The 27665-nt window shown below is 37.0% G+C and overlaps 1 protein-coding gene across 1 annotated transcript in view; it reads right to left on the bottom strand.

The window, feature by feature from the left end:
- ANKRD31 (ankyrin repeat domain 31) overlaps nucleotides 1-27665 on the bottom strand; it is a 64037-nt gene that overhangs the window by 4307 nt on the left and 32065 nt on the right. Inside the window, exons 15-22 of the mRNA XM_039729716.1 lie at nucleotides 26929-27114; nucleotides 25995-26137; nucleotides 23259-23418; nucleotides 22749-22831; nucleotides 21990-22071; nucleotides 15056-15225; nucleotides 11709-11849; nucleotides 11026-11122 (exon numbers count right to left, since the gene is read on the bottom strand). Coding sequence (XP_039585650.1) covers nucleotides 11026-11122; nucleotides 11709-11849; nucleotides 15056-15225; nucleotides 21990-22071; nucleotides 22749-22831; nucleotides 23259-23418; nucleotides 25995-26137; nucleotides 26929-27114 — 1062 coding nt within the window. The remainder of the gene's footprint in view (nucleotides 1-11025; nucleotides 11123-11708; nucleotides 11850-15055; nucleotides 15226-21989; nucleotides 22072-22748; nucleotides 22832-23258; nucleotides 23419-25994; nucleotides 26138-26928; nucleotides 27115-27665) is intronic.

Below are 27665 nucleotides of genomic sequence, written 5' to 3' on the forward strand. Positions count from 1 at the left end.
CTTTGAAGGCATCTATCTTAATCTTATAGTTTTGAAACCACTCTAAGTATTTTCAACTTGTGTTTCCATTTTGTTGCATCTCTACCAGTCCTTGTCTTTTGTGGCTGCTAAGAATCTGAAAATTGTATTTAAGTAGAATTTCCATTAATGGTACAACTACATGAATATCAGACTATAATGTCCAGTTGCATAAGCGTTAGTCAGTGAAGAGGAGATTGTCACTTCAGTGCAGAGTTACCATTTTCTGATCACTCAAATAGCTCCTGAAAGAGCAGGCCTTAAAAATCCCACTAGTATCTACCTTATTTTTCCCAAGCAAGAAGGTACGGGAACTACCTAAAAACTGGGTTACATATTTTACAATTATCTTACTGGTGTAAATTATCTGTAAAAGAATTTAAATGCTCTTGTAATTTAGGCAACGTATTTGACTAAATTTACAAGCATCAGTAAATCCAATTTCAATGCTTCTATAAAACAGGTAATGATGATTGTCAAGATCTGAGGGAAAGATAACTGATTTGCAGTATCTGGCAAAGCCACAGGAGATTTTATCCTTCTGAGACTCAAAAGGATCTGGTTCAGCACAACTACCCTAGACACAGGCTACAAATGCGTAAGCAAAGAGAAGATCTGAGAACAACACATTTAAAGGTGACATATTTGATCTAAACTGCCACAACAGAATATTAATAGAACAAAAATCTGTTTTAAGTGCTTTCAAGTTTCTTGGGCCCTACCCACACTCCCCTCAAGAAAAGATCAATCACAATCCAAGGGTTCCAACAGGCATTGTCTATTCAGACCAAGTAAGGCCTCAGAAATGACAGCCAGCACTTCATATAAACAACATTTTTGGGCTTTCTGAATCTTTAAAAAAAGGCTGCTACTGGATTGAGGCACAATGATGCTGCCCATGCTAGTAATAATTTTGAAAATAACTTTTTCTTTCAGATTAAGTGTTCCTATTACCTATTACACTGAACCTGGACACTACCCGGATTAACACCTGAAATTTAATAACTAAGCTGAAAAGTTCACCAGGGCTGTTCAATACGGCACTGGTTCATTATATTCTACAATTTTTAAGGAAGAAGAAGAAATCTCAGTTAGAGGAATAGGAGCTTTTGGCTAGTTTAGCCTGAAATTAAAGCTTTCCTATGCCTTATTTCCCTTTAACCCAGACACATGGCCTGGTACATATAACTATTATTCTCTCCTAAGATTAGAATGTATCAGTGGTTTCTGTTACAGACAGAAGCTTTACTTAATATTTTCCTGAGGCTTGAGTGAAAGCAAGTAACTGCCTTTTGTGTTCTTCAGGTTTTCAAAAATTTGTTTTCATGCCCTATCAAATAGAAAGAAAAGATGCTCGAGACCTGGTATTTTGGAAGAAGACAGATTGCCATTGTAAGACCAGAACTTTATCTGACAAAACATAATGTTTTCCCAGTAATTTAATAGCTTTTTTCCCTCTAAATGCATTCACTTGTTTCAGGTCTCCCCAGAGTTCCTGATTCACTTTACATGATATAGATGTCAATTCTTTTTTTCTCTTGTAAATGCTGGAGTCCATAGTGTCTGTCCTTACAAACCAATCAGTAAGGAGAGATCTTCTTCTAATGAACAGATCAATCATGTCATCAGACACCAGAAGTTAAATTGGTGTCCACCCACTGCAAGATACAGGCTAGCAGGAATTTTGACTAACTGCATTGTGAAGCTTTGTGTTCATCTTCATCGCGATATTGAAAGTACTTTTTCCCCAAGAATTAATCTACCAAGTGACCTAAATCATGGCACACTACATTTTTTGCACTGGTAATTATGGATCTTTGAAAAAAAAAATCAAAGATTATTTATAGCATCATAATAATAAATAAACAATTTCAGTTTGGAAGCTCCTTAATGGACTATAATGACCAGATAATTCATAGAACAGCTGTAAGAGTGCCAGAAGGATATAGAGCACCTCCTGATAGTACCTTAGTTTACGGTTTCTTCACATATCAGGCATAACTCATCATGTATGATCTATAGGTTTAGTTCATCATCTGCATATAACTGAAATCTGTACAGCAGCAATGTGGAATTTAATTCATACTTTCACAATTCATTATTTTATTCCATTCCTTCTAGATAAAATTGCTTATTTGAGAAAGAAACATTTCTTTCTCCACTCAGTAAAGGATAGTATTCCTTGGAAGTTCAAGGTTTTTTTATGTATCCAGTGATATTGGCAAAAGCAATGTCATAAAGCAGAAAAAAATATTAGGTGTTGAGAATCATTCTTCCTTTGAGTTACTCCGTAACAGTGGCCTTTCTTGTTGCACTGTGTCTGCATAATAAAAGGACTTGCAGGTATGATTAGAGACCAAGTATTCACGCCTTTTATTCCAAAGCATCAATTTCAAGGCTTACACTGAATTCTTAAATTACTTTATGCTTCATATGGTAGAAAGCACTATTTCCACAAATGAACCCAAAGATGTTATGCTTTTTCAAGACACACAGTTAATAGTTCATCTGTTTCTAAATGTCTGAAAAATGTACAACAGAAATATTGCTTTATAGGCTTCTTTAGAGCATTACCCAGATAAGTGATACGAATATATTCTTTTCAACTAACCTTCTGCCTACGTCATGATCTTATGTAGTAACTGTTTCTTCTACATATCCTGGGGTATATGGCTGTTACAGTAACAAACGCTTATTATGTGACATATACTGAATTATTATTTTTCAGGTACCTTGGATTGGTGCATCAAGATACTGTTACATTATTTAATTAACAATGTGGCAAAGCCAGGCCTGCCAATGTATTGCAGATTACCAGCAATGTTTCAATAATCCCTCAGAGAAACAAAATGACAATATAAATCTTAGTAGCTCTTTTTTGCTAGAGATGTAAAATTATCTTTTCCCCAAAAGGTGAGAGAAGTATAATTGACATACACACCAATACTAACCGAGAACTGTCCACATCCTCCCAAAAAAGAATCTATCTTCAAGACTGAATTTATAAATAAATAAAATAAAATAAATACTTCTAAAATAAAACAAAATGGCTGGTTCAATTTTTCTTATTAAAAATATTTTTTCTATTAAAAAATATTTTTACACAGCTATCCAGATGACCTTTCAGATTCTCAATTAAGTCCATCACTGTATTTAAAAATCAATGATTTTGAACTCAACATCAACAAAAGTATATATTAATATCCATTCTTAAAAGACCCAAAGATTGCTTTAAAAATAATTGTAGGAGACTATTTCTTGGTATGACTAGGAGGGTGTAGATTCCCAGCATACGATTCTTTCTATTATGTTATTGTTGTAGACTTGATTATATAATGATTAACTTGTATATTCATTTGAAATGAAAATGGTTCTCTAAAATAATTTCTAACCATTTTAGAAAACCTGAAATTAATGTGCCAAGATAGTGCATAAAAAGTTCCAGCTCCAAAACTGGCAGAACACTTTAAAATTCTTGCAGTTTATAGCAGACTGAAATGCAGGTTGGAAGAGGCAGAAGACTAGTTATAAATCAAGTTTCAGTTCAGGTTAGAAAAGCTCTTTGAAAAACCAACAGCTCCTGTTTTTCATGCACTGGTACAATCTACAGAGGCTGTTTTTTGAGTTTTATGTACAACCTCAGAACAACTTCTAGAGCCTTCTCCTACATTATTATCACATGGTGACTGAAAAACTGAATTGTTTTGTTTAAAAGCTTTGCCGTAACTTTGTTAAAAATGATTCCTGAAAAAAACACCAACCAGATAAAAAAGTGATAAAATTTGAACACTTTCCAAGATAAAATCATCAGGTAATCTCCTAAATATTTTCACATCTTATTACCAATGTGAGGTCAAAACAGTTTATCTTGTCTGTCTAAAGCAAAGCAGCAGGCAGAAGCCAGTGCCTCTTGAAGGCTGATGTGTCTCACACTGCCTTGCATTTATTGCTTTCATAAGTAAGACAAGAAAAGATGTGTTTCAGGAAGTAAATCTACAACAGTTCTGTTTGTCTCAGTCTTTTCTCAGTCTCCACAGGACCACAAGAGCAGTTGAAAATTCTATAGTGCACCTGATTAAGAAGATGGGTCTGTTATCAAAGGATTCTTTTACCACTTATTTCACAAAGTAAAAAGGCCAGAAAGCCAATGTTCAAAGCACTCAACTAGGAGTCAGTCTTAAGTACTCCAGCTAAGAAGCTGGACTTCTTAAGGGAACACAGTTTCTGTATCAATAAAAGGGACAAAAGTTTTAATAAACAAGTTTCCAACTAGATATTGGGGAAAAATTCATCCTGAGCATGGTTAAGCATAGGAATACCCATCCCTAGAAATATTCAGAATTTGCCTGGAAAAAACATCAAGAAACCTTATCTAATTTGGAAACTGGTCCTACTTTGAACAGAAGGTTGGACTGAAGATTTCCAAAGGTCTCACTGAACCTACATTAGCCTACGATTCTGTGCAGTCACAGTATCATCTGCAATGATTGGTTTCTTCTGAAGCAATTTTCCAGTTTCAGAAAAATCTGGCTTACAGATAAGAAATACAGACATTAGATACCTAGAACTGGTTTCCATGGCATACAGTCCCTGACAGTTGTTTCTTCCCCTAGCCCCCTCTGCCTGCCCACAAGTTTTGGCCCTCTGAAAAGTGATTTTTGTTTGTCTCTTGCTAGCTACATTCAGATTCAGACTTATGGTAAAGTCTGAATCAATCATATGACATATTACCTTCCTACCCTGCTGACAGTCAAATAACAGCAGGTAGAGGATTTTGGAAAGCAAGATGAAGGAAGCCTATGCCTTAGCCAAGGTATGTAGTTACTGGAAAATACTACTCTGTAAATTCTGCAGATAGAACTGTGCACTTCTTTGTAAAGCATGCAAGCATGTAAAACAAATGCCTGGAACTTTACAGCACTGAATAGTACTTTGAAGTATTTTGTCTGAGAGCCATAAAGAAGAGAGAACAGTGCAATAGTTGCACCTTGAAATATCCCCAGGACTGAAAATTATAATGGATAGACATATTTGTCTACAATCTCACTGTTCTTCCCCAGTACAAAATACAAAGAATATATAGTTCATCTCCTTTTAGAGACTTTTAGAGCCACATAAATGGGGACATAGTGTAGTTGATGAATATTCTACTATAGGTAAGGAAGAAAAAATACATATGAGATGTCGGGGTTTTGTTTTCTGTTTGTATATGGTTTGTTCGCTGGGGGGTTTAAAATATTTCAAGTACTTCTCCTTCACATCACTGTTGCCATTATTAATAGTATGATAAGCTACTACTTCAGTAATAACCAGTCCAAAAAATTCAGATATATAGAATCAAGCTCCTTAAGCCATGCTATTTTTGTTAGAAATAATAAACTTGGGGTTCTCAGTTTACATCTTGACTTTTCAACCACTAATGTTACTCATCATCTTTTCCTGCTTTCCTTCAACGCAAAGAAGAGAATAGTAAAGTTTTCTAGTGAAAGTAGTTTCTGATATAACTGTCTGAGCTGAACCAGAACCCAAGGTTCTGATGTGAAGTACAGTACAGCACAAAATACATTATTTTACAATGGTCTAGATTTGTTGCTTGGATTATGTTACAAAGTATCTTCAACAGTTCAAATATGCATATGAAATCCCTGTCCTGAAAAGTTTACAATTTAAAGTGTAATGGAAGACTGTTGCAAATATGCACCTGCAGTGTTATTTGGTAGCTTAATTTTACACTTGTTTAGGTACTGACACATATAACAGCTAAGTTTTATTTAACCGGAATGTTCACATGGATTTAAATGCTCTCCTGTTAAGTCAGCCATTTCAGCATCATAACTTTGTACTGGTGTACAAGACAGGACGACCGACTACCAAGAAAACTGAAATTAATTACCCTTCTATCATTTTCCAGGACTAGTAAAGTCCACAAAGTAAACTTTGCAGCTGAGCTTTACCTTCAGATTTTATTTAGCATGAAGTAAAACAGTGGTAGCATTGTGTATGTGCCTAGTTCTTTGGAAACAGAACTAGAAGGCAAACCAATGCAGTAAATCCATCTATGGGTTGTGGGCCTTCTCATATCACTTACAAAATTTCATTTAAGAGACTTCTTGAAACACTCATCCTGAGATGCTTGCAAAGAAATTTCCTTCTTAAATGGGAGTTTGCTTTTTACAGTTTATTTTAAATTTGGTCAGACTGTGAAACTTGAGAAGCTTTCACTCAGACCTCCACACAAAAGATTTGAGATCCACAAGGCGGAGATGTCAAAACTGAGATGGTGGATAAATTTTGACATATTATACTGCATGTTCAGCAGCTTTTTTTCTTCAATTGACAGATTAATTATAGTAGGTATGAGCGAAAATTTATATATGGAACAAATTTACAGTTCATTAATTTTTATTGTAACATGTATCTTTAATTTTGCATTATCTCCACTGTCTGTTAATGGTTACTTTTGCTACACTATAACTCAGCACTCTTGCTGTAACTGTTTCCATTCAGGACTAAGCACCTAGATGGTAGGCTGACAATGACCATATATGCTACAAGACCATTATTTTGGCAAGCAGAACACAAATAGTAGGCATATTTGAGAAAATGTCAACATGGCTGTTCATTTGTTCAGCAGAGATACATAACTTCTATAAACCATATAGTATTTGTTACTTTTCAAGTAATATCAAAGAGCAGTTCAATCTGGGTTTTTTGATATAAATAAATGTAGCAATCTACTACACCATCTATTTTTTGTAACTTTAAAGACCACCTTCCTCCAAATATTCTACCCTGCCATTTAAGATACAAAGCCTGTTTGCTTTGTATCTTAAATTAAAAAAAAAAAGGAAAAAAAAAAGAAAAAAAAAAGAGAAAAAAAAAAGAAAAAAAAAGGTAACAAAACATTTTCTCTAGAGGTTTCTCAGCTTAATTCTTTGCAAGGTAGCTGTAGGGCCTATGTACAGAAGCATTAAGAATTGCTTTAAAATGTGGATGCACTTTTAGTTTACATTGACCAACAAAGCCTCGATTCACATCTGTTTTCTCTCTTACTGCCTCCCACATCAGACCTGGCTCAGCACTGCTACCCTCGCCAGTGCAGTATTATCTGGCACTGGGGTTTGAGCTGATCACTTTAACTTTGCACCAGGGTGAGTCAGGGTAATCACAGGCAATAGAGGCAAAAATACCAAATGAAGTGCAATAGGCACTGTTCAAATCATACAAGATTACAGATAGGGTTTAATTTGCAATCAATGTAAAAATGCAATACTGAAAACACAAAGTTAGAAGCTTGGTCAACTACACAAAGGTGAGAGCACCTTCAGAAGCATTTCCACACTACCCTTTCAATTGGATTACACAAGATTATTTAGAAATGCCTATGTATCATATTTCTAAATCAAGAAGATATTCTCCATACTATTATTTTTTGAGACATTTAATTGAGTACTCAAAATGATATTAAGTTATCTTGTTAACTACACCAAAATAGCAAAATGTTTCTAATTTGGACACCGGAGAGTTGAGCATACTGAGCTCTGAAAAACGCTGCTATTGGGTCATTTAGATCAATCTAAACCCTCAGGAGTATAATAATTTTCCCCAGCACTCTTTCCCTTCCACACACAAATCAATTCCATGCCACCTACTTTTCTTTTTCCTTTCATATCTCTTGTATAGCCCTTGCATCCACCATTAGGTTTTCTAGACTGCTAAAAAAAACACTTACTCATAAATTCCCTGGCAACAGCTGCTTCTCTTTCAGCACACAGCTCTCACAACTTGTGTTTGTGGCAGTGATGTGGTGTTTGGCTGCGTGCTACTCAGGTCAAAGCTCCCAAGAGGCTGAGCAATGGAGTCATTACCAGGACTTGATAGTGCTGGTGGTTCCTTGTGATAAATTCTTTCCTGGGAGCATGAAAAGATACTTTTGTTCAAAGAACAAGAAGTATCACTTAACACTGATGGTTTAAACCACAGAGAAGTTATGCTTTTTATTTTTCTTAATTTGTTACTTGGTATTTTCACTTAGCCTTATATCACCTAACTCATGTAGAGTGCAAACTTTCCTTTGCTCCTCTACCAACCCAATAGTTGCTGCGGTAAGATGACTGGGGCTTGTTTTTTTTGGTTTTTAAAAAAATCTGTATCTTCCTTGGCAAAATTACAACAGACACTGCAAAACTCTTGAAAAGTAGCTTCCTAAATGTATGTGCTTCATTGCTTGCCTCAAGGAAAACAGAAACATACCATATCACGTACTAGCATAGCACAGCTTTCTCACTTGCTTCCAAGCATTCCTCCTGAATTCAGTTTAATACTCCATACCTGAAATAACACTAACATAAACGTTTCAAAACAGCTTATGGTTCAGCCATTAAGAAATCATTTGGATTCCCTTGAAAACACTCTTCTTCCATACAACTTTGGGACCTTTCATGAACTATAGAGGAACAAGAGCTGTTTTAATCTTTACAGGTGGCTAATGGTTATTAAAGGCAGTAAGGAATTGTTTGAGCAAAAGAATTGGACTAGTCATGCTGTTTTCCAAAGACTGTCTTCCTGAAATAGCAATCTACAAAATGAATGTGCAGATCACACTTACTGTAACAACTGAATAAGCTTTTCTTTTAAGCCACTTTGCTGGAATTTCAATGTGAAATACTTAACACCAACATTTGCTCTACAACTTAAATCTGTTCTTCAGCTGACATCTGCTTCTGAATCATTATTCTTGGTCACTTTTAACAAACATTACGACAACTATCAGAAAGCATAGAGAAATTCTAAGCCATATAATAACTGTTTCTTCTGTTTTCCTGCATACAGATAGTCTAAAAGTACTGCTCATTTGCTTAATCACTTTTGTTTACTTTTCACTCAGGCTTGAATACACTAATTGTTGCTTTCTGCTAGCATGATCCTAGGAGAGACCGAAGACTCAGACTCAAAGAAGCTACATACACTGAAATTTAGTTAGGATTTAGATGACCAATTCCGAAATTGCAATCTCTACTGCATCTATTAAATACCTGCATAGGTCTGGGACTGCTTCACTTCACAGGCTCTTCAAGTTTTTTGTACTAACACCCCTAAGTAGCTAGAAGTCTGATGCTATATAAACACTGAAGCACCTTATAAATCTCAACCAAGCTGAAAAACTGGATCATTTCTTATGTTAGCAGCCACAGAACCGCAGCTCCTTCTCTTCTTGCCAAGGGCCCCTGATTTGGTAGAGGTGCCTAGGACATGCTTCCTAAACTGGGCTGTACAAAAAGGTAACTGCTTCATTGGCAGCTGCTTCTTTCTATTACAAGATGGCTAGGTATAGATAGGCCGCATATATCATTTTCTTCCCACTTCTCCAAGCTCTTCACACAGTAGCTCAATGAACACTGGGCCAAGGTATGGGAAGCTACAAGGAGAGTGAGTGATAGGTATTTAAAAAAAAAATAGCATTCTCCTCCAAAATTGCTCAAATTCCCAGGCCCCAGTCTTCTTTTCTGATGCTCTGGGACACATGGAAAAAAAATCATTAATACAGAAAGAAAAAATAAGTTTGGTTCTCTGAAAAGCAGAAAAAACTTCTACTATACAATACACACAGGCCCCAAGCATATTAGAAAGATAAAAAAGTGCCTGGGAATGTCTCCAGGCAAGCAGTAAAGAATAGTTCACATATCCACACCAGCAAACTTTCCTCTGCTTTTGAGCAAGCTGGCTGCAGGCAAAGTAGCTGTTGGAAAAAGCACTTGGAACAAGCTAACTCATGAACTGAGCTTGGAAACCATTTGAGGGTTGTCCAATGACTAAAACTGTACTCACAAAACAACAGTGCAGATTAATTCTCTTCTGAAACAATTTAAGGCACTGTTAATGTCCTACATATCTGGCCATGTAGTATCTGAAGTGGAACTGAAACTGAGAACATTTTGACTTTCCCTCCATCAACTTCTCACCTAAGACTAATGGTTAGGCAGTGGCTACTGTGATCTTAAATCACATATCACAAAAAAAACTTCCTTAAATACTCCTTTCCAGATGACCTGGACTACTTGGGAAAAATGCTTGCTGATCTTCAGACTGACTTTTGTTTGTCAAGAATAGTTTTTGACTAAATCGATTTTTCTGTTCTAGAAGTTACAACATTTATAATAAATTTTTCACAATACAAATAATTCAGAAGAACTAGTGAAATTTTCAAAGGCCTATCAAAAGTTTCGAAACTAAATCCAGATCTAAGTCACTTACACCTTGTATAAACTGAAGTTACTGAAGCAAGGAAAAATAAACTCATCATCTGGAAGCACTCAGCCTCTGGCAAATACCAGTAGAACATAGTAATTTGAATATCAAATTAGTTCTTTTTATTACCTTTAAATTTACCTTCAGTTTACTGTGAAATCCCAGTTCACATGAACTGCAAGGTCTTATCAAATTAACAGAATCAATCCAAAAAGCCCAAAAGCTTTATGGACTCCAAATACAACTGGCTGTCAAAGGGACTTGTGTTTCCCTGAGAATACGTTGCTTATCAAAATGAAAAGTTCTGAAGTTCTTAAGTTTGCTAAGCAGTTCTGAAAAAATTGTTCAGTGTCATTTTGTCATAGCAATGCACTTTGTTTCTTTTGACTACCTATTTCTAGAGAATTAAGTATCCCCCTAATTATTAGTGTTGCTTAGGCAATAGAATAAAAAAAATTAAAACAGCTCACCTGAAACTTCACTTTAAGTAAATATTATAATATAAAGTGTTACTTTTTTTTCTTTTTTATATATAGCAACGAAATAATTAGTAACAACAAATTTATAGAAGTGTACTTTTTTAGACTTTATGTACAAGTTCTGGCACTATTTACATTTCAATATCAAGATCAGAGATAACCATACACCCCAGAAAAGAAAATCAGAAAGTAACAGAGGTATTTTGGGCTTTAAGTTCTTTAGAAATCACTTTCTTCTGCTTTCAGTTATGAACAATATTGGATTTTAGGTGGTACATACCTAAAGGATTTCCTTTCTGTGTTGGCAACTCCACGTGACTGGAACCTGACACTTCACCAACACTAAATTTTGACAATTCTGTCCCAAGATATGTAACCTGTAAAAAGAAATCTAGATGGATAACTGATTGTTTTAATTAGTATTTTTGGGGGGTTTTTTATGATAGCTGTAGAAACTTCACTTTTCTTTTAAAACTGAGTTTATGTACTTGTAAGCCTAATCTGTATCTGTCAAGATCAAGGAGAAATTATGCTAATCTGAATTCTAATTGAAAAAAAAAACCCCAAGCATAATACAGCCCATCTGTAATGCCCTTTAAACTCTGCCGGTGTTTTTACAACAGTTGTGCGTGACTCCCTGACATTTCAGGAAGTTTGCTCATTTTTATTCAAACTACCTTTCAGTTTTCTCTTCAGTCTTAAAATCTTTAAAGCTACTCTTCCAAATCTCTTTTAGCTTACAGTGTGAGCATTCCACATTCTTTCAACATTCATGATGAGTTCATCACTATACAACTATGTAGCTACAACACTTTCTTTGCTGCTCATTCATTAAAAGTGAGAAGATATTTAAAATGCAGGCTTGTACCCCCTTTTACTTTAATAACAGTAAGGAGATCTAGATTAGTGAAACCTGTTATAGCCATTCATTATTGCTAACTTCGGGAATCACATCAGGCCTACCTTATTCCACACGTACTTCCATGTCACAGAAATATCACTTCCTAGTAGATCTTTAATCCACTGAACTGGATTCTGTAATATTTGTCCTTTACTGGTTCTGATCTTGCCATTCTTCAAGAGCGTCGCTTTATGACTAAATTCCTAAAAAAAATAGAAATAATTTCAATTAATAAATTAACAAATATAATATCTTTTAAACATGAAAAATGCCAAATCACAATATAGCTGAAAAGCTGCAGCTAGTTCTGTTTTTCTTTGGAAAAAAGTTAAGTAATCTAATGCCACTATCAAAAACTGTATAAAATAAGATGATTTATTCCACCAGAATAAGATGCTTTAGCCAATCAGAGGATAAATCTCCCTATGTGTGTTTGTCAGAACTGTATTTGTATCTTAGTTCTTCTTACACATAACAAGGCTTTGAATAAATTAATGTGCAACAGTGAACTCAGGCACTCACATGAGGCAAATCTGTGCAACAAGAAACTGCCATACAAGGTACATATATGTCAGAGTGCAGTTTCAGCAACCAGTCAAACATGAAACATATTCGCACAAAAATCTCACTTACATCAAGGGATATAACTTACGTGTTTTAGGAGGAACCTAACAGCCTTACCTTACGCAAAATTAAGTACAAACGAGCTTATTGTTAATGCCTCTTTCATAACTTTAATACAGCCCAGTTCACCAAACATTTACACCTCTCCAGAAGCACATGTTATAGCTGTTTATAGTTGAATAAGTCATGGTTTTGTCATATTGGCCTCAGTTGACTAACACAGCTAAATAATGCAACAATTAGCTCTTGATCAACTCTGTTAGAACTTAGTAAGGTCACTTATCATTAATAAGGTTAAACAATCCAAGTAATAGAAATAGATTGTTCAGAAAATGCTGAACAATCTCCTACCATATCCACCGGCTTTAAGAATTAAATTAAGACAATTAACCCAAATATTTCAACGAGCACTCAACTGAGTTTATAAGTTCACAGTTTCACAACCTAGGTCTACAGCATTGAACAACTGCATTCTGCCTGTCCAAAGCTAACCTTTAGTAATGACTGTGTACCAGCTGTATGTTGGTATATTGCACGTATGTTGTTATCAAATACATCTCTATAATGATAAAGAAGGGAAATTTACTGATCATCTCTTTGCAATGCAACAGACACTGGCTTCTAAATTTTGATTTCCATAGCACTGTCTTCCAAGACATAAATTAGTGTCATTTTCATCCTAGTAAAGATCATTTCTACATGCCAAACACTAGTACTTGCAGCACTGGGTTACAATTCCTTAGGATCCACATGCATCAAGCTGCTATCACAGACAACTGTCTTGAAAACTTACAGTAGGAATACTGAATTTTTCATCCTTTCATTTAGTCATCTTGCAGTCCAAATAGTCCAATAGTCCAAAGGAATATTACATGTTCTTCAAAAAAAAAGAAGCATGCCTCCATACCCATCGTATGGCCTGATGTACACCCTTGTGACTTATACTACCCTATGCTCCAGAACACAAAATGGCAGCTCTCAGCAGAAAAGCAGTCCTGAGATTATAGGTGTAGGAAACGGAGTTCTTTCTACATTAACTAAACTGGTGAGTTGGCCAAAAAGAACTTTTCATACTTTTATCAATATGCTGCCCTGGAAATTAACTAGCTGCGTTGGTTTTGCACAGCCTGGTTTATTGTAGCGGGGGACAGGGGGTGGGCGGGGTGGCACAGAGGTGCCTTCTGTGAGAAGCTGCCAGAAGCTTCCACCATGTCTGGCAGAACCAGTCTCTGATGGCTCTGAGGATGGACATGCTGCTGGCCAACCTGGACCAGTTAGAGGTGTTGGTAATGTCTCTGTGATAACATATATAAGAAGAAAATCAAAACAAAGTGGACACAGTTTTTTCTTGCCAAAGAAGAGGAGGAGGTGAGAACGTGTGAGGGAAACAACACATGGAGACCCCAAGGGCAGGGGAGAGGGAGGGCAGGAGGTGCTCCAGGCACTGGGGCCGAGATTCCTCTGCAGCCCGTGGTGAGACCAGGGTGAAGCAGCTGTGCCCCTGCAGCCCATGGGGATCCACGGGGGATGCAGAGATCCACCCACAGCCCGTGGGGGGGCTGCCCATGCTGGAGCGGGTGGATGCCCGGAGGAGGCTGTGGTCCAGTGGGAGACTCTATGGAGAGAGGGGGCCCTGCTTCCAGGCCTGTCTGCCTGCCTGTGGGAGGGACTCAGGTTGCAGCAGTTGTGGGAGGACTGCAGCTCATCAGACTGAAACGGGACAGTTCACAGAGAACTGTGTCCTGTGGGAGGGACCACAGGCATGGCAGGAGAAGGACTCCTCTCCCGAGCAGCAGAAGAAAACCTCGGATGATGAACTGACCAAAATCCCCACGCCCTCTCTCCCTGTGAGTGGGAAGGAAGGAGGGGTCAGGGGAGAAAGGTATTTTTTAAGGGCTTGTTTTTATTTCTCATTATCCTCCTCTGATTTTGTTAACAATAAATTCACTTTGTACATCTAAGCTGAGCCTGTTTTGCCCTTGGAGTGTTTTCTCCTGGTCCTTATTTCAACTCATGAACCCTTTGTTAAATTTTTCTCTCTCCTCTGTCCAGCTGTGGCAGGGGAGGGAAAGTAAGTGACTTTTGTGGGTGTCTGGCATTTGGCCAGTGTCAAACTATGACACTAGCTCACATCTGCAAATTCAGTCAATGATTTCCTCAAATGCTCAATACTAAGCCAGGCCCCGAGCAGCTGTTGTGAAAATCTGCTCTTTATTTGGAGGGACAGGGAAATGCTTTTGTATTAAAAAGGAGGGGTTTCTACTGTGTGCTTATAGACTCAGCAAACATGCAAGCAAGAAATTTTGCATATATTCATGCCTATTACAGAACTACAAAATCCCTGATGTCACATTTTTTTTATTTGAGGGACTTGACAGTAATTTCCAAGAATGACATTAAGTCATAACAATGATTACATTGCTGCTCCTTCCAGTATAAAAATAATGCAGATTTTCATGAAAATCAATGTAGATCAGCCAAAGATTCCACTCTGGTTCTAGCAATAAGAAATATTAGCAAACTGGTAATGCAAAGTTAAATACAAATTTTACCTATGCAATATTCTGGGTCTTAAAATTATGGGCTGACAGAAGACTTAATCCATATAATGTTCCTTTTAAACTCATGAACAGTTATCTATAACCAATGAATAAAAATATTCACTAGTAAGTGCTGAAGATGCAGATGAAACCATGAGAACTGCTATTTCCCATTTTAGTGTGTGGGATATTTTCATTTTCTGCTAATATTAATATTATTGCTATTATAATTTCTCAACAATTACCTGCAGTTTGAATTCTAAAACATTTTCTCCAGGCTTTATCCTTCCCAATTCAAGCAGATCTATCAACTGAAGTTTTTTCTTACTCTTCCATCCATATCTCACTTGGTTTTGTTCCCATTCCTGATTACCGTAACTCTGTGAAGATTTCTCACTGATATTTGCTGGAGAGTCTGTATTTGAGGAAAGATTAGTAAGCATCGGGTTGGCATTAAATGAATTCTCACTACTCTGAAAGACCATTTGCTGCAATGTATTAGAGAAGCTCTTTGTAGATGCCAATAAAATTTCTTGCTGTGGCTGCTGTTGTTGCTGGAAAGCTTCTTTCTTGTTCACATATCTGTGCAGATCCTCATGTGAAAGAATCTGCTTGCAGTCACTGGTTGTCTGATAGACATTCTTACTGACAACAGTGCTTTGGGGTTCTACAATATTTAATGTGTTGGTCATTGAAGTGGGATTTAAAGACCTATTTCTTTGTCCTACAATTGCTACACAATCAATGTCTTTTTGCTGTGAGCACTTTGTTTTAGCAGTGGAAATAGTAGGTTTGGAAGGCAATGTCATCACTTCTGCAGCATTCGTCATGTTTGACATTTTGTCAAAGGCATATTCTCTTACTCTGTTTTCAGATGCCAAAGCATGATCAGAAGCCTCCTTGCTTGTAATTGCTTCTTTATTTGCTCCTGTCTCATCCAAGCAGATGTGTGGATGCTGGCTGCATTCCTGACCTGAAAATCTATTCTCTAAAGAGACATGTGCTTCTACTCTGTTTCCATTAGGCCCGCTGGCACCAAGCCCCATACTAAATGTTACTGTATTAGGACACATGATTTCATTAGCAGTTAAACTTCGTCTTGTATCGCTTTCATGAAAAGTAACTAAGTTTGAGATTTGCTTCTCCGATGATGAATTGAACATTTGCTTTTTTTTTCTGTAATTTTTTAATTTCTGCACTAATTTTTCCTGGTTTTGGGCAACAGTCAACAGGCTCTTTTGCCTAGAAGCAAGGTTAACTACTTGTTTCCTTAGCGCACCTTTTTTAAATGAGTCTACAGAAGCCCTACAGAAAATAAAGACATCGGAGTTACTGTAAATACAAAATTAAAACAGTTAATAGACAGAACTCACAAAGAACAAGAATATGTTTCAACATTTAAAATCTGCTGACATTTAGAATTTGAACAATAGTTTTATCATGTATGAAGTTTAATGTTCAAATCCCAGGTTTATGAACAACAAAGTGCAGAACCTCGTAGTGGGATACAGAATTAAGATGCAGGTGGGAATCCCATAGAATTAGAATATTAATCATAAAAGCTTCAGAAATAGCCTTGCCTATACCACTCCTTAATTTACAGGATTTATACTCCTATACCACCTTTAATTCAAAGAATCAAAACTGTGCCTGTAGTATCACCAAGTGCTCTTTCAATACCACAAATCATAGTAGCACATTGAATCCCATGTCTCAACGGTCTACTTTGGAGCCTTTTAAAATGAGTTCAGGATAAGTTCCTGAAGGATGATACTATAAGGATTTTTTTAGGGCATACACAATAAAACATTTCATAAAGCTACCATTGTAATAATGCCACATGATCTTTAAGTAAAGAGGACAGAACAATTTAGGATGTTGCTGTGTAATCTGGGAATGCTGTACCTTCATCAGACCCTTCTCCCAGACTGAGCCTCCTTCCTGTGAAACCCCTTTCCCAGGGGACTTTACCTCCATTCTCCTGGAAGAGAATTCTTTATTTGCCCCACTTTCTTTGGTACAAGAGCCATCAACTCAGCATAACATTATTTTCTTCTAATTCCCCTCATGAGACAAGTGGCATCACTACAACTCTAGCGCCATTTTGGGAAGACAGAGAAGTAACAGAAGTTGTAGGAAACAGAACTGCAGTATGGTTTGGTTTTAAGGTGACCCACTGCAGAGATGGCATGGCAGGTAACACCATAACAGTCTCAAAAGAGACAGTTGAGGGGATCAGGACAAAGGTACACTAAGACTAGATGGCTCAGAACAAGGACAGAAAAAACACAGCTTGACAAGATTGTTGTCAGTACTGTGATACTGCCTGGTATCTCATGTGCTTGGAATACGTGTACCAGCAACATATCAGCATACGGTCAATCACTGAGTAATCCAGGACAGCTATGGGCTTTTACACAGGCCAGTGAGGCTTCCACACATTTTTCTAGCAGTTTTTGCTCTGGGAAGTTTTGTTGCTTTATTGCTATACAAGTACAGAAGAAGATGCAACTGAAGAGGTAAAGACACTGTGACTAAAATGACAAAGTAACTTACAGCCACTAACAAATATAATACTTATTTTCTGTTAATGTTTCTCAGGTAAAAGATATACCTTAGTACAGAAGATGCTAGTACCTATATTTAAGAATAGAAAGGGAACAATGTAAGTAGTATCTCTCTCTGTGTCAGCTGGAAAATGGAAAATGTGATGATGCCTCCTGATCTGCTATGGCTTGTGTGACAAAAGTTATAAGCCAATTAATTAAAAATAAGATGCTGACTATATAAATAAAAAAAGTAAATATAACGTGATTTGGAATATAGCTCATTACTACTGATGGATGGCTGTTACACTAGCTGCAGGATATCTGCAATACCCAGAAATATTTATCACTTCACTCTGGAACACAATCTCAGTCTCAATACTAGAAAACAGATAAGTCACTATTTTGCCCACAAGGATGATTTTGAACTCTAACTCCTCATAAAATCCTTAAAAAAAAAAAAGTCTGTAATATGTGCATCTTATATTTTATAGCTGTCAAAATGGCTTGTGACAGAAATATTTAATCTCTTTGCTCAACCAGCCTTTATATTTTGCCATGGGACTACCTGAAAGCTTTACGCTGCAGCTTTTACATGACCAACCAAATCCTGCCCACAAAAGCAAGAATGGAAACATCCTCATCAGCTGGCCTAGCAGCATCTGTTGAATAGGATGGTTAGGTGAGTGCTCACCACATGAACAATCTTGAGTCCTTTTCACAAGGAAGTAAAAAGGGGCCTTGTGAGAGCTAGAGTCATGAAGCTGCCAATTAGCACAGTCCATGCTCACACTAAGATGAGCAATCCTGACATTTTAATTGTTCTCACAAGAATTAAATGTCTGCAAGCTTGCTTCAAGCCGTTTCTTTAAATGGCTCTTGTTGGCCATTGGCTGAACACTCCTAATCTAGGAGTGCTGAAGAAACAAATCAGAGTCAGGGACACTCCAAGTAGTGTCTTGAGTTGCTATTACTTTCCTCCATGACACTGCAAAATGAATGTAATTACTCAATACCCCCATTTCCTAATTTCTGCTTAGGTAGCATGGCTCCATGAAGGGAAAAGTCCTGCTTATCGAACCTAATTTCCTTTTAAAACAAGGTAAACCACCTAGCTGATCAAGGGAAGCCAGGTGATGTAATCTTGGATTTCATTAAAACTTTTGATACCCTCTCTCACAGGATCCTTCTGGACAAAATGTCCAGATAAACACATCACATGATGAGTGAGCAACTGACTCACAGGTCAGGCTCAGACGCTTCTAGTGAATGGGGTGACATCAGGCTGGTGACCTGCCACAGGGCTCTGTGCTCTTCAATGTCTTTACATCTTCACTAATACCTTGGATGCAGAACTGGAAGGGACACTAGGCAAGTTCACTAACAATACAAAACTGGGAGGAGCTGTTGACTCCCTTGAGAGCAGAGAGGGCCTTGCAGAGGGACCTCAACAAATCAGAGCAGTAGACAATCACCAATCATGTGAAGTTCAATAAGGAAAGGTGATGGATTCTGCACCTGGGATGAGGCAAGCCTGAATGTATGGACAGACTGGGAATGAGAGGCTGGAAAGCAGCAACATGGTAAAGGACCTGGGGGTCCAAGTTGATGGCAAGTTGAACAAGGTCAGCAGTGCCCTGGCAGCCAGGAGGGCCAGCCGTGTCCTGGGGGGCATCAGCCAGGCAAGGGAGGGCATTGTCCTGCTCTGTTCTGAGCTGCGGCAGCCTCACCTCGAGTACTGGGGGCAGTTCTGGGTGCCACAACAGCCTAATGTAAGACATGGGAGTGTCCAAAGGAGCACCACGAGGATGGTGAAGGGCCTTGAGGGGAAGCCGTATGAGGAGCAGCTGAGGTCACCTGGTCAGTTCAGCCTGGATGACACTGAGGGGAGACCTCATTGCACTCTACATCTTCTTCTTATGAGGGGAAGAGGAGGGGCAGGCACTGATCTCTGTGGTGGGAGAAGTGACAGGACCCAAGGGAACGGCCTCAATTTGTGTCAGGGAAGATTTAGGCTGGATATCAGGAAAAGGTTCTTCACACAGGGAACAGGCTCTCCAGGACAGTGGTCACAGCACCAAGCCTCTTGTGTTTGGACACTGCTCTCAGGCACAATGGGAGAGTGCAGCATAGGAACTAGACTAAGTGATCCTTGTAAATCAGTTCCAACTCAGCATATTCTGTGATTATGTGTTTTTCCACACATTTTGTATTGTTCACTACCTAATTTCAATGCTCACTGTGAGCACAGCAACTGATTAGTATGCATTAGCTGAATCCTGAAGTTCTTCTGAAGTTCTTCTTTCATGTAACTGAGGTAGCTGAAGCCAATACCGATAATGCTTCCAAAAAATCTGAATGAAAACCACATATGCCACTATACGCTCCTTCTATTACTACAACTGCAAAGAATAGCTTTCTATTAATACAATCCTTGTATTCTATTACCTGTATTTTTTAGCAAGGGTATCCCTCTCTGTCTTCTGGTTTGCAAGTATTTCATTCAAAGCACCTTGTATCTGAGACAGCCTTTGAATATAGACATCTGTTCAATGTTTTGAAATAATCAAAATTATGATGGCAATAAGAAATAGAAAATATTTCATTAATAGCATTTTTAGTGCAGCAAATACACAGCCACAGTATAAAGACACTGCTAGAGCAGTACCTTATACAGTAATGCATGCTGGTAGCTCCTTACAATTGGAGCACTTTTAATGAAATTCTTATAGAAATAATTAAATACAAGTTTAACTTGAAGAATTTCTCAGAAGTACTGAAAAATTTTGAAGTGCAAGTACCTTGTTTGGGAAATTGTTAAGAGAAAAAGGAATAAATTAAAGAACTGCCCTATGGATGATAAGCCCTGAAAATTTTCAAGTTCTTTGTGTTGCAAGTAGCTACATAACATGACAATTATACTGAGGCTACCTGCAGAAGTTACATAATCTTAACAAGCTGCCTAAAACTTTCATTTGAAGTACTACAAAATAGCTTAATGAACCTAGAATTTTTGAAGTTGCATACAAAGGTAAAAGCATGTTAGTTCCAGTTTTACATAATTTCTAACTCATATAATAAAGTTAAATGATAAAGAAGAGCAATTATAAATTCTTCTTTATACACCCTTTCTCTTAGACATATAACTTGAGGGTTAGAAGTCACAACCAGTGACTTCCTGGGATAATTTGCTAAAAATTGTAACCTAATTCCTGAAAATCTAAAAGTCAATACAAGCTTTATATAATCAGGAAAAATGAAAAATTACAATATTAAATTGGAATTTGTAAAATGTTTCCCCAAAACTTCTTCACAGTACCTACCAGTATTTGCCTACTTAGTAATATGTAAATATTGCTCTTATTAAGGCAGTTTAATAGTAATTTTGTATCTGTTATTTGTAGTAGATTTCACTGCATGGAAATACCTTGAGATTTTAGTCTACTTTCTTTTGTCTTACTGAGTCTTGTGCCTCATCAATAGTAATGACTTTGACTTAGTTTAAGAGGTGCTACATTACTAATGCTTTTGTCAGTAGTGGTAACAGATCACCATGTTAATTTCTCTCATACCCCTGAACAAGAGAGGTCTGATTACACATGAAAAGGAGTAGTCTGATAGATTTTGCTCATTCACAAAATTATACTGATGTCTGTGCACAGACATCTGTCGGTTGTACCATCTACCTATTTGTCAAACATTTTTCAAGAAAGCACCTATTTTAATTAACAGTCCATACCCCATAAATTTGAGGTTGAAGCTATCCATATAATTCCACATTTCACATTTATTTTTAAAGGGATAAATTTACTTGTAAATACCATTTGAAAGCTCCAGCCTGTATTTAGGAATACAAATTTAAAAACAAAATCTTTCTTTCTGTCAAGAAGCAAAACTGTTTCATGAGTATGAGATGCTCCAATTAAACAGCCCTGCCTAGGGCAGCTGGGGAGAAAGACCAAGGTAAAAGGCATCCTGGCAGCAAGCGATGCCTCTTGAAGCATCATGGCATGGATACAATAGACTTCAACAGCTACACAGCAGCAGCATCACAATCACCTGAGAAGTCACTGTCACTTAGTAACTTCTTGAGATTAATCTGAACTGAGATTTGATAGCCTAAGACAAATTACACCTCGGGGCCTCAGCATCTCTGAAACTGCTCATCATTCACATTGTCTGCTGTAAAGAATCCTCTTTTTTCCTCTCATAATTTACGTTAGGCTCCTGGAAGTTTAGTCACACCAGAATAAAAATGCTGCATCTGCTACTTTACCTACAGACATAGCCATTCTTGATCATGCAGGGGCTCATGTGCTCATAATTGAATAATGCTGCCAGAAGTATGCATTCTTATCTAAGGATCCCTTTTTATATAATTATGTTGACTTGAGACACATGCCTCCAAGTGACATGCCTTCCTTTTCTGTCATAATATTCATTCCTGTGCAACAGAAAGTACTTCGGGAAGTGCCCACACCTGAGAAGTGTTATTAAAATCTTATTCTCTGAAGCTCTGTTTTCCAGAGGAGATTCAAATATATAATGTGCAATGATGTTTTAAAAGCAGTTATATTGCTAAAGATATTTGGCACCCACTAAAAATAGGTGAAACACTTCAATTTATGTCTACCTGCATCTTTCGAAGTTCTCAACTCAAATAGCAACAGTTCTTCCTGCTTCTTTTCTGTATCCTGTATGGCAGCAACAGACTCCTGCTAACACAGAAATTACCATAAGAAGTAGAGCCAAGTGCACCATACAAAACACGCCATGACAGAGGTAGAACAGAGGTACATAGTGCCAAGAACGTGCTCTTGAAGGGGCTATCACAGCCTGGGTTTGCTGTGGCATTCAAACTAGTCCATGCTCAGAGTCCTCTAGAAACCTCTGAGTGCACAGCAAAGATTGGACAGTGAAATGCACCACGACAGGATCATGTAGACAATGTAGACATAGGTTACAGACACCAGGAAAAGCTAACAATTAGTGTTGTTCTGTGTTAAGATAAACAGTATCTAAATATCTTCACCGTCGTGATGACAATTCATTACTGTTTCAAAAAGAACCATTCTGAAAATGTGCTTAAAAGCTTCAGATCTCATGACCTTTTTTCCTATTTTTATAAGCAATAAGAAATATGTGTCAGTATTGACTACCATTTCCACAATAAATTTAAAGACACAGAAATTATGAACAGAGAGAGGTGATAATAAACATTCATATATGTAAACCACAATTTACCTACTATAACTCTCTGCATTATGCTGTTTTTACATACATTTCAATGGATTTTTTATTTAAATTATCTTTATATATTTTTCAGTCAGCATATGTCACTATGCAGTGGTATACCACAGAGCAGTTTAACAAAACTGTAATCCATACTTACCACACTGTATTTCTCATGTTGTGTCTCCAAAGCTGCGTCATCATTTTTATAGCAGTCATAACAATGACGTTTTGATTTCCCCTCTCCACAATTAAGAAAAAATAAATTTAAAATTAAAATTAATTTGAAGGAGTACCATAGGCTGGATTAGCTAATATAGGTTAAAAAGATGAAATGGCAGATCAACTATTGAAAAGTATCTCATATATGCAAAAGAGGTCAAATTTAGGTAGCATAAAGAAATGAAAGCTACTGCTTTCAAAACTGCTCATTTCTCTTCCTGTGAAGAGAAATATGGGTAATAACTAAACTCTGAATATCCAAATATGTTCTTTTTACCTCATTCTCTCAGAAAAAACAAAACCCATCCACAAATGCTATTTTCTTAAATAAATAAATAAATAGCATTCAATAGTTAACAAAATTAAAAGCGTCACACTGCTTGAATAGTGTGATTTTTCCTTAACACTACAAGGTAATACTATGATTTATATTACAGAACTAACATACCAGTAACTTCAACAGTTTGAACAGGAAGTACAGAGTCCATAGCACCATACGACTTCAACAGTTCTTTCATTTCTTCATCACAAGCCTGATTCAAAGCACTTTCTCCTGAACCATCCCTCTCATTGGGATTTGCTCCATGCTGCAGCAGAATCCTGGCTGCCTATTATGCATTTTTGTTATTTGTACAGTGGTAATTCTTGTTGTGGACATATTATACAACTACATGTGTTACATCTAACATACATCACAAATAACACAGGTTCTCTAGATACTTTAAAGAGTATATAAAGTAAATAAGATACTCTACAATCATTATACTTGCAACCAAATTAAACAAAACAAGTAATTGGCTATTATCAACACAGATTTCTATCTTACCTTTCTTACATTTTTTCCATTAAAATACACAAACAACTCACAAATTTTCACAAAACACGTAATTTTTACAGTACTAATTTTTCTGTTTTATGGTTATACAGATCAATTACATAACACCACATATCTAAATTAAAAGGAGCTTGTCAATTTGCATTAAGACCAAAGTGCAGAATAGAAGTGCATTTCTTCCTTTAACATTGGTTTTTGTTTCATGGACTGATATTTTTTTTTCCTAATCCCAAAAAACTTGCAAGTTTGCTTAATCGCAAAATGTGGAAATCAGATTAGTGGCATCAGTGGAATCATCTACCCCCTAAATTCAGATTATATGAAAGTACTGATGAGGTCAGACCTTGGATGGTGAAGGAATTTTCATACATATGACTTCTCAGCTTTAGCATTTCTTCTTATTTCTTACACTCAGAGTGCAGTTAAGTAGGAAAATGCATTAAAACAAGAATGCTGACTCAAAGTTCAGGATGTTCTCTGTTGGTTTTCCCCCAAAATACTGAATAATACACTTATACGTTTGCAAGAACCCTACTGATAGTTTGGCTCCAAGGCTATGAAATCATCCCCTTTGTTTTACCCTTGCTCACAGAAAAAGATAAATTTGATGAAACATGAATTGTCCTGACAGAAATAGAAGAAGTATGTTTGAGGCAATTTGGCATCACCTTTACACTTCAGGTCCCCAGAACTCACTCTGTCAAAAGAACATTTTATTTATTTCTGTGCAGCGCTAGGCACCACAACTTAAGAAGTTTGTGAACGTCCTTGAATGTGCCCAGAGGAGGGCAACAAAGCTGGTGAAAGTGCTGAGAGACATGTTCTGTGAGGAGCCACTAAACACTTTGGGCTTGTCTAGTTTGGACAAAAGGAGACTTAGTGGCCTCACTGCTCTCTACACCTTCTTGAGCATGGAAATGGGGAGGGAGATACCCATCTTCTCCCCCTGGGATCCAGCGACAGATGAGTGGTAATGGGTCTAAGCTGTGCTAGAGGAGCTTGCTAGAGAGGTGGTCAATGTCCCAAGCCTGTCAATGTTTATGGAACATTTGGAAAATGTTAATATGATTTAACTTCTAGTTGGCTCCGAAGGGATCTGACAGTTGGACTAGATAATCACTGTAGGTCCATTTTAACCAAAACAGTTTGTTTACAGAACCACAGAATGGTTTGGGTTTAAACTAAAAAATAGTTTATTTTTAAACAACAAGCTCAGAATCTGTTCTTTACAAAAATAGGTTTTTTTACAATGAAGGTAGTGAGATACTGAAACAGACTGCTCACAGAAGTTGTGGTTACCTCTCAAGAAATGTTTGAAGTTCAGTAGGACAGGGCTTTGGGCAAGCTAAGCTAGTGGAAAAATGTCCCATCGATGACAGGGGCTGTTGTGGCTATGTGCTACTCTCCTCTCCTGATTAAGCCACAACCAGCAGGGGCAGTGGTGATAGATGCACATCCAGCCTCCTCCAGACTTTGCAGGGGACAAAGGGCACTGTCAACAGTGACCCAGGCATCTTATTGGCATGCAAATATGACCGTAAGTCAATCATCTTACTTCATAAATAGTGCACAGCCCAGGGCCCCTTGAGCTCTCTCTCTCTCAGGAATGGGCTGCACACCAGGACCTCCCCTTGAGTAGGGACACATCTTAGCATTACTCCTCGAGGCAGAGAAATTCCTGCCACAATAGATTCTCCATAATTGATGCTAAACTTTGAAATCTTACTTAAGTGGTAGAAAGGATTGATTGTGAACATAAACTGCTGACTGAGTCTGGAATGAAATCTGGATCTAGCCATCTGAGAAGGAGTTTTGAAAGCGAGGGGGTCCTTTCTGAACATCAGAAAGGTCATGACTCAACAGAAGGTCCCTCCTTACAGCTGGGACCCTGTTCTCTATGCAGTAAACAACAGAATTGTGTTAAACAATTGTCACATTTATCAGAGAACTTTGTTCACTGTTTTGTATCACTAAAACATAATTCTTCTCTCTTAAGTGCAAAGTACATCACTCCCATCTGCAGCAGCACTGAACTATCAATAAATTGAGAATCTTCAACTCTAATACTCTTTTTAAGAAGCCCAAACCAGAAAAAGAACCACAGGGAATTTCTGAATTTTTATGATTTGTCTGTTGTAGTAAAGAAGTTAATTAACTGTACAATTTCAACTGTCACTGTTGAAGAATATTTTTCTCTAACTTTTATCACTTTAAAGAATACTGGTTTATTTCCTAAATGCAAACCTACACTAAAATTGTGTTTGTAACTTTAATGAAATGGGGATTTTGTTTTGCTCACCCTCTGCTGGAAATTTGTGTTAGGAAATTTTACATAAAAGAAAAATGTACCTCCAAATAATTGCCAGAAACAGCATCGTGTATTGGTAAAACACCACAGAAACTTCTGCTGTTAACATCAGCACCTGCTTTCAGTAATTCTAAGATCACATCAGTAAATCCTCCATTAGAGGCTTCATGAATTGCTGTCCAACCTAATAAAAGCAAGATAAAACAGTATGCATCTGATCTGGAAAGATCCACAAAGGTCACTAATTAGTAACTCTACATTTTGCTGCATTTAAGATAAATCTTACACAAATAATCATCAGGAAAGGCCAAGATAAATGATTTTGTGTGCAATTCAGTTTACTTCAAAGAAAAGCTCATCCAATATTAAGCAGAAAAACATTGCTTTCTTTTCTACTGCAGTAGAAAAATAATAGAAGAAACAAAACACTGGAGTAGAAAAACTCTAAAAACTCAGAAGCACAATATTAATAATCTGATTTCTAATACCAGTAGCATTTGATAATATCAAGTCTGCCAGACTTGATAGTATAGAATAGTATCCATTTTAAAACTATGAAAATAGAAGCATGCTATATATTTAGGTAGGAAAAAGGAAAACATAATCTTGTCATCTGGTTTTTGTTCTTATTTTGTAGGGAAATAAGACCTGTCTGAATGTGCTTCACACATGCATATACTGATGCACATAAGCTCCACCAAACTTTCAAGCTCACTTCTGTACACATCTCTGAAAACATGCTCTTCAGCAGAGGAAAAAGACCGTTCTGAGAAACAGTCTGCATTACCTCTATACTGACATGACAGCTATGTAATCACTTGGTGTGCTTGTTTAATGACTTCCTTTCCTCCTCAAAATTTTAAGTCAAGAATCTGTAATTTTATTAAAATGATGCAAACGATATAAACATGTCTATACTACAGATTATGTAAAATTGTGGTATAAAACAATCTCCTAAGGGAGTAATTTTTAAACCTGCATAGTCCTGTTCATTGACAGAAATTCCAGATGATATTAGAGTCTTCACCAAAGACACATCTCCTCTCTTAGCAGCAGTATGCAGCTGAGTTTCCCCTTTTGCATTTCTCCTAATTTTCATCTTTCTCCCAGCTCTTGTCTTACAGGTACTGTGTACAGTTACAGCTTCTTCCCTGGTAGATGCTAAACATATTGGGTGTTCATTAGAAATTTTTTTCGCAAAGAATGCTTAGGTGTAAACAGAAAATTAAACTTCATAATTCAATTGAATTACTGTAAACGTGTGTAATACTGTTGCTTTAATTATTCAATAACATTAACTGACTATAGCAAAAAGTTAAAAGGTGCTGTGGTAGGTCCTGTGCAACAGGTCAGATGACAAGCAGATCCTCTACTTAAGAATTTCTAGTTAAAACCTAGATGATTCAAAAAGGGTACAACAAATTATGAAGACACAAGAAAGGTAACAAAGTTGAAATTTTATACTGTATAGAGGTAGAGAATATGTTAGGTTTCTCCATGGACTGCTTTGAAGTTACCAGGCTGCTAAATATATAAACTACACACGTAAAGATATGCAAAAAAATATTAAAAAATGTGGACACTTTTTATTGCACTTCTCCTTATGACTTCCTAATTCTGTATCAGAAAAAAGATAGGTGTGTGATTTATATATAGGTAGGCATATATATGTGTGTGTATATATATATATAGCTTGATGAATATATATATAT

This window comes from Passer montanus, unplaced genomic scaffold (genome assembly GCF_014805655.1).
Source record: "Passer montanus isolate IOZ18808 unplaced genomic scaffold, ASM1480565v1 scaffold7, whole genome shotgun sequence".
NCBI lineage: Eukaryota > Metazoa > Chordata > Aves > Passeriformes > Passeridae > Passer > Passer montanus.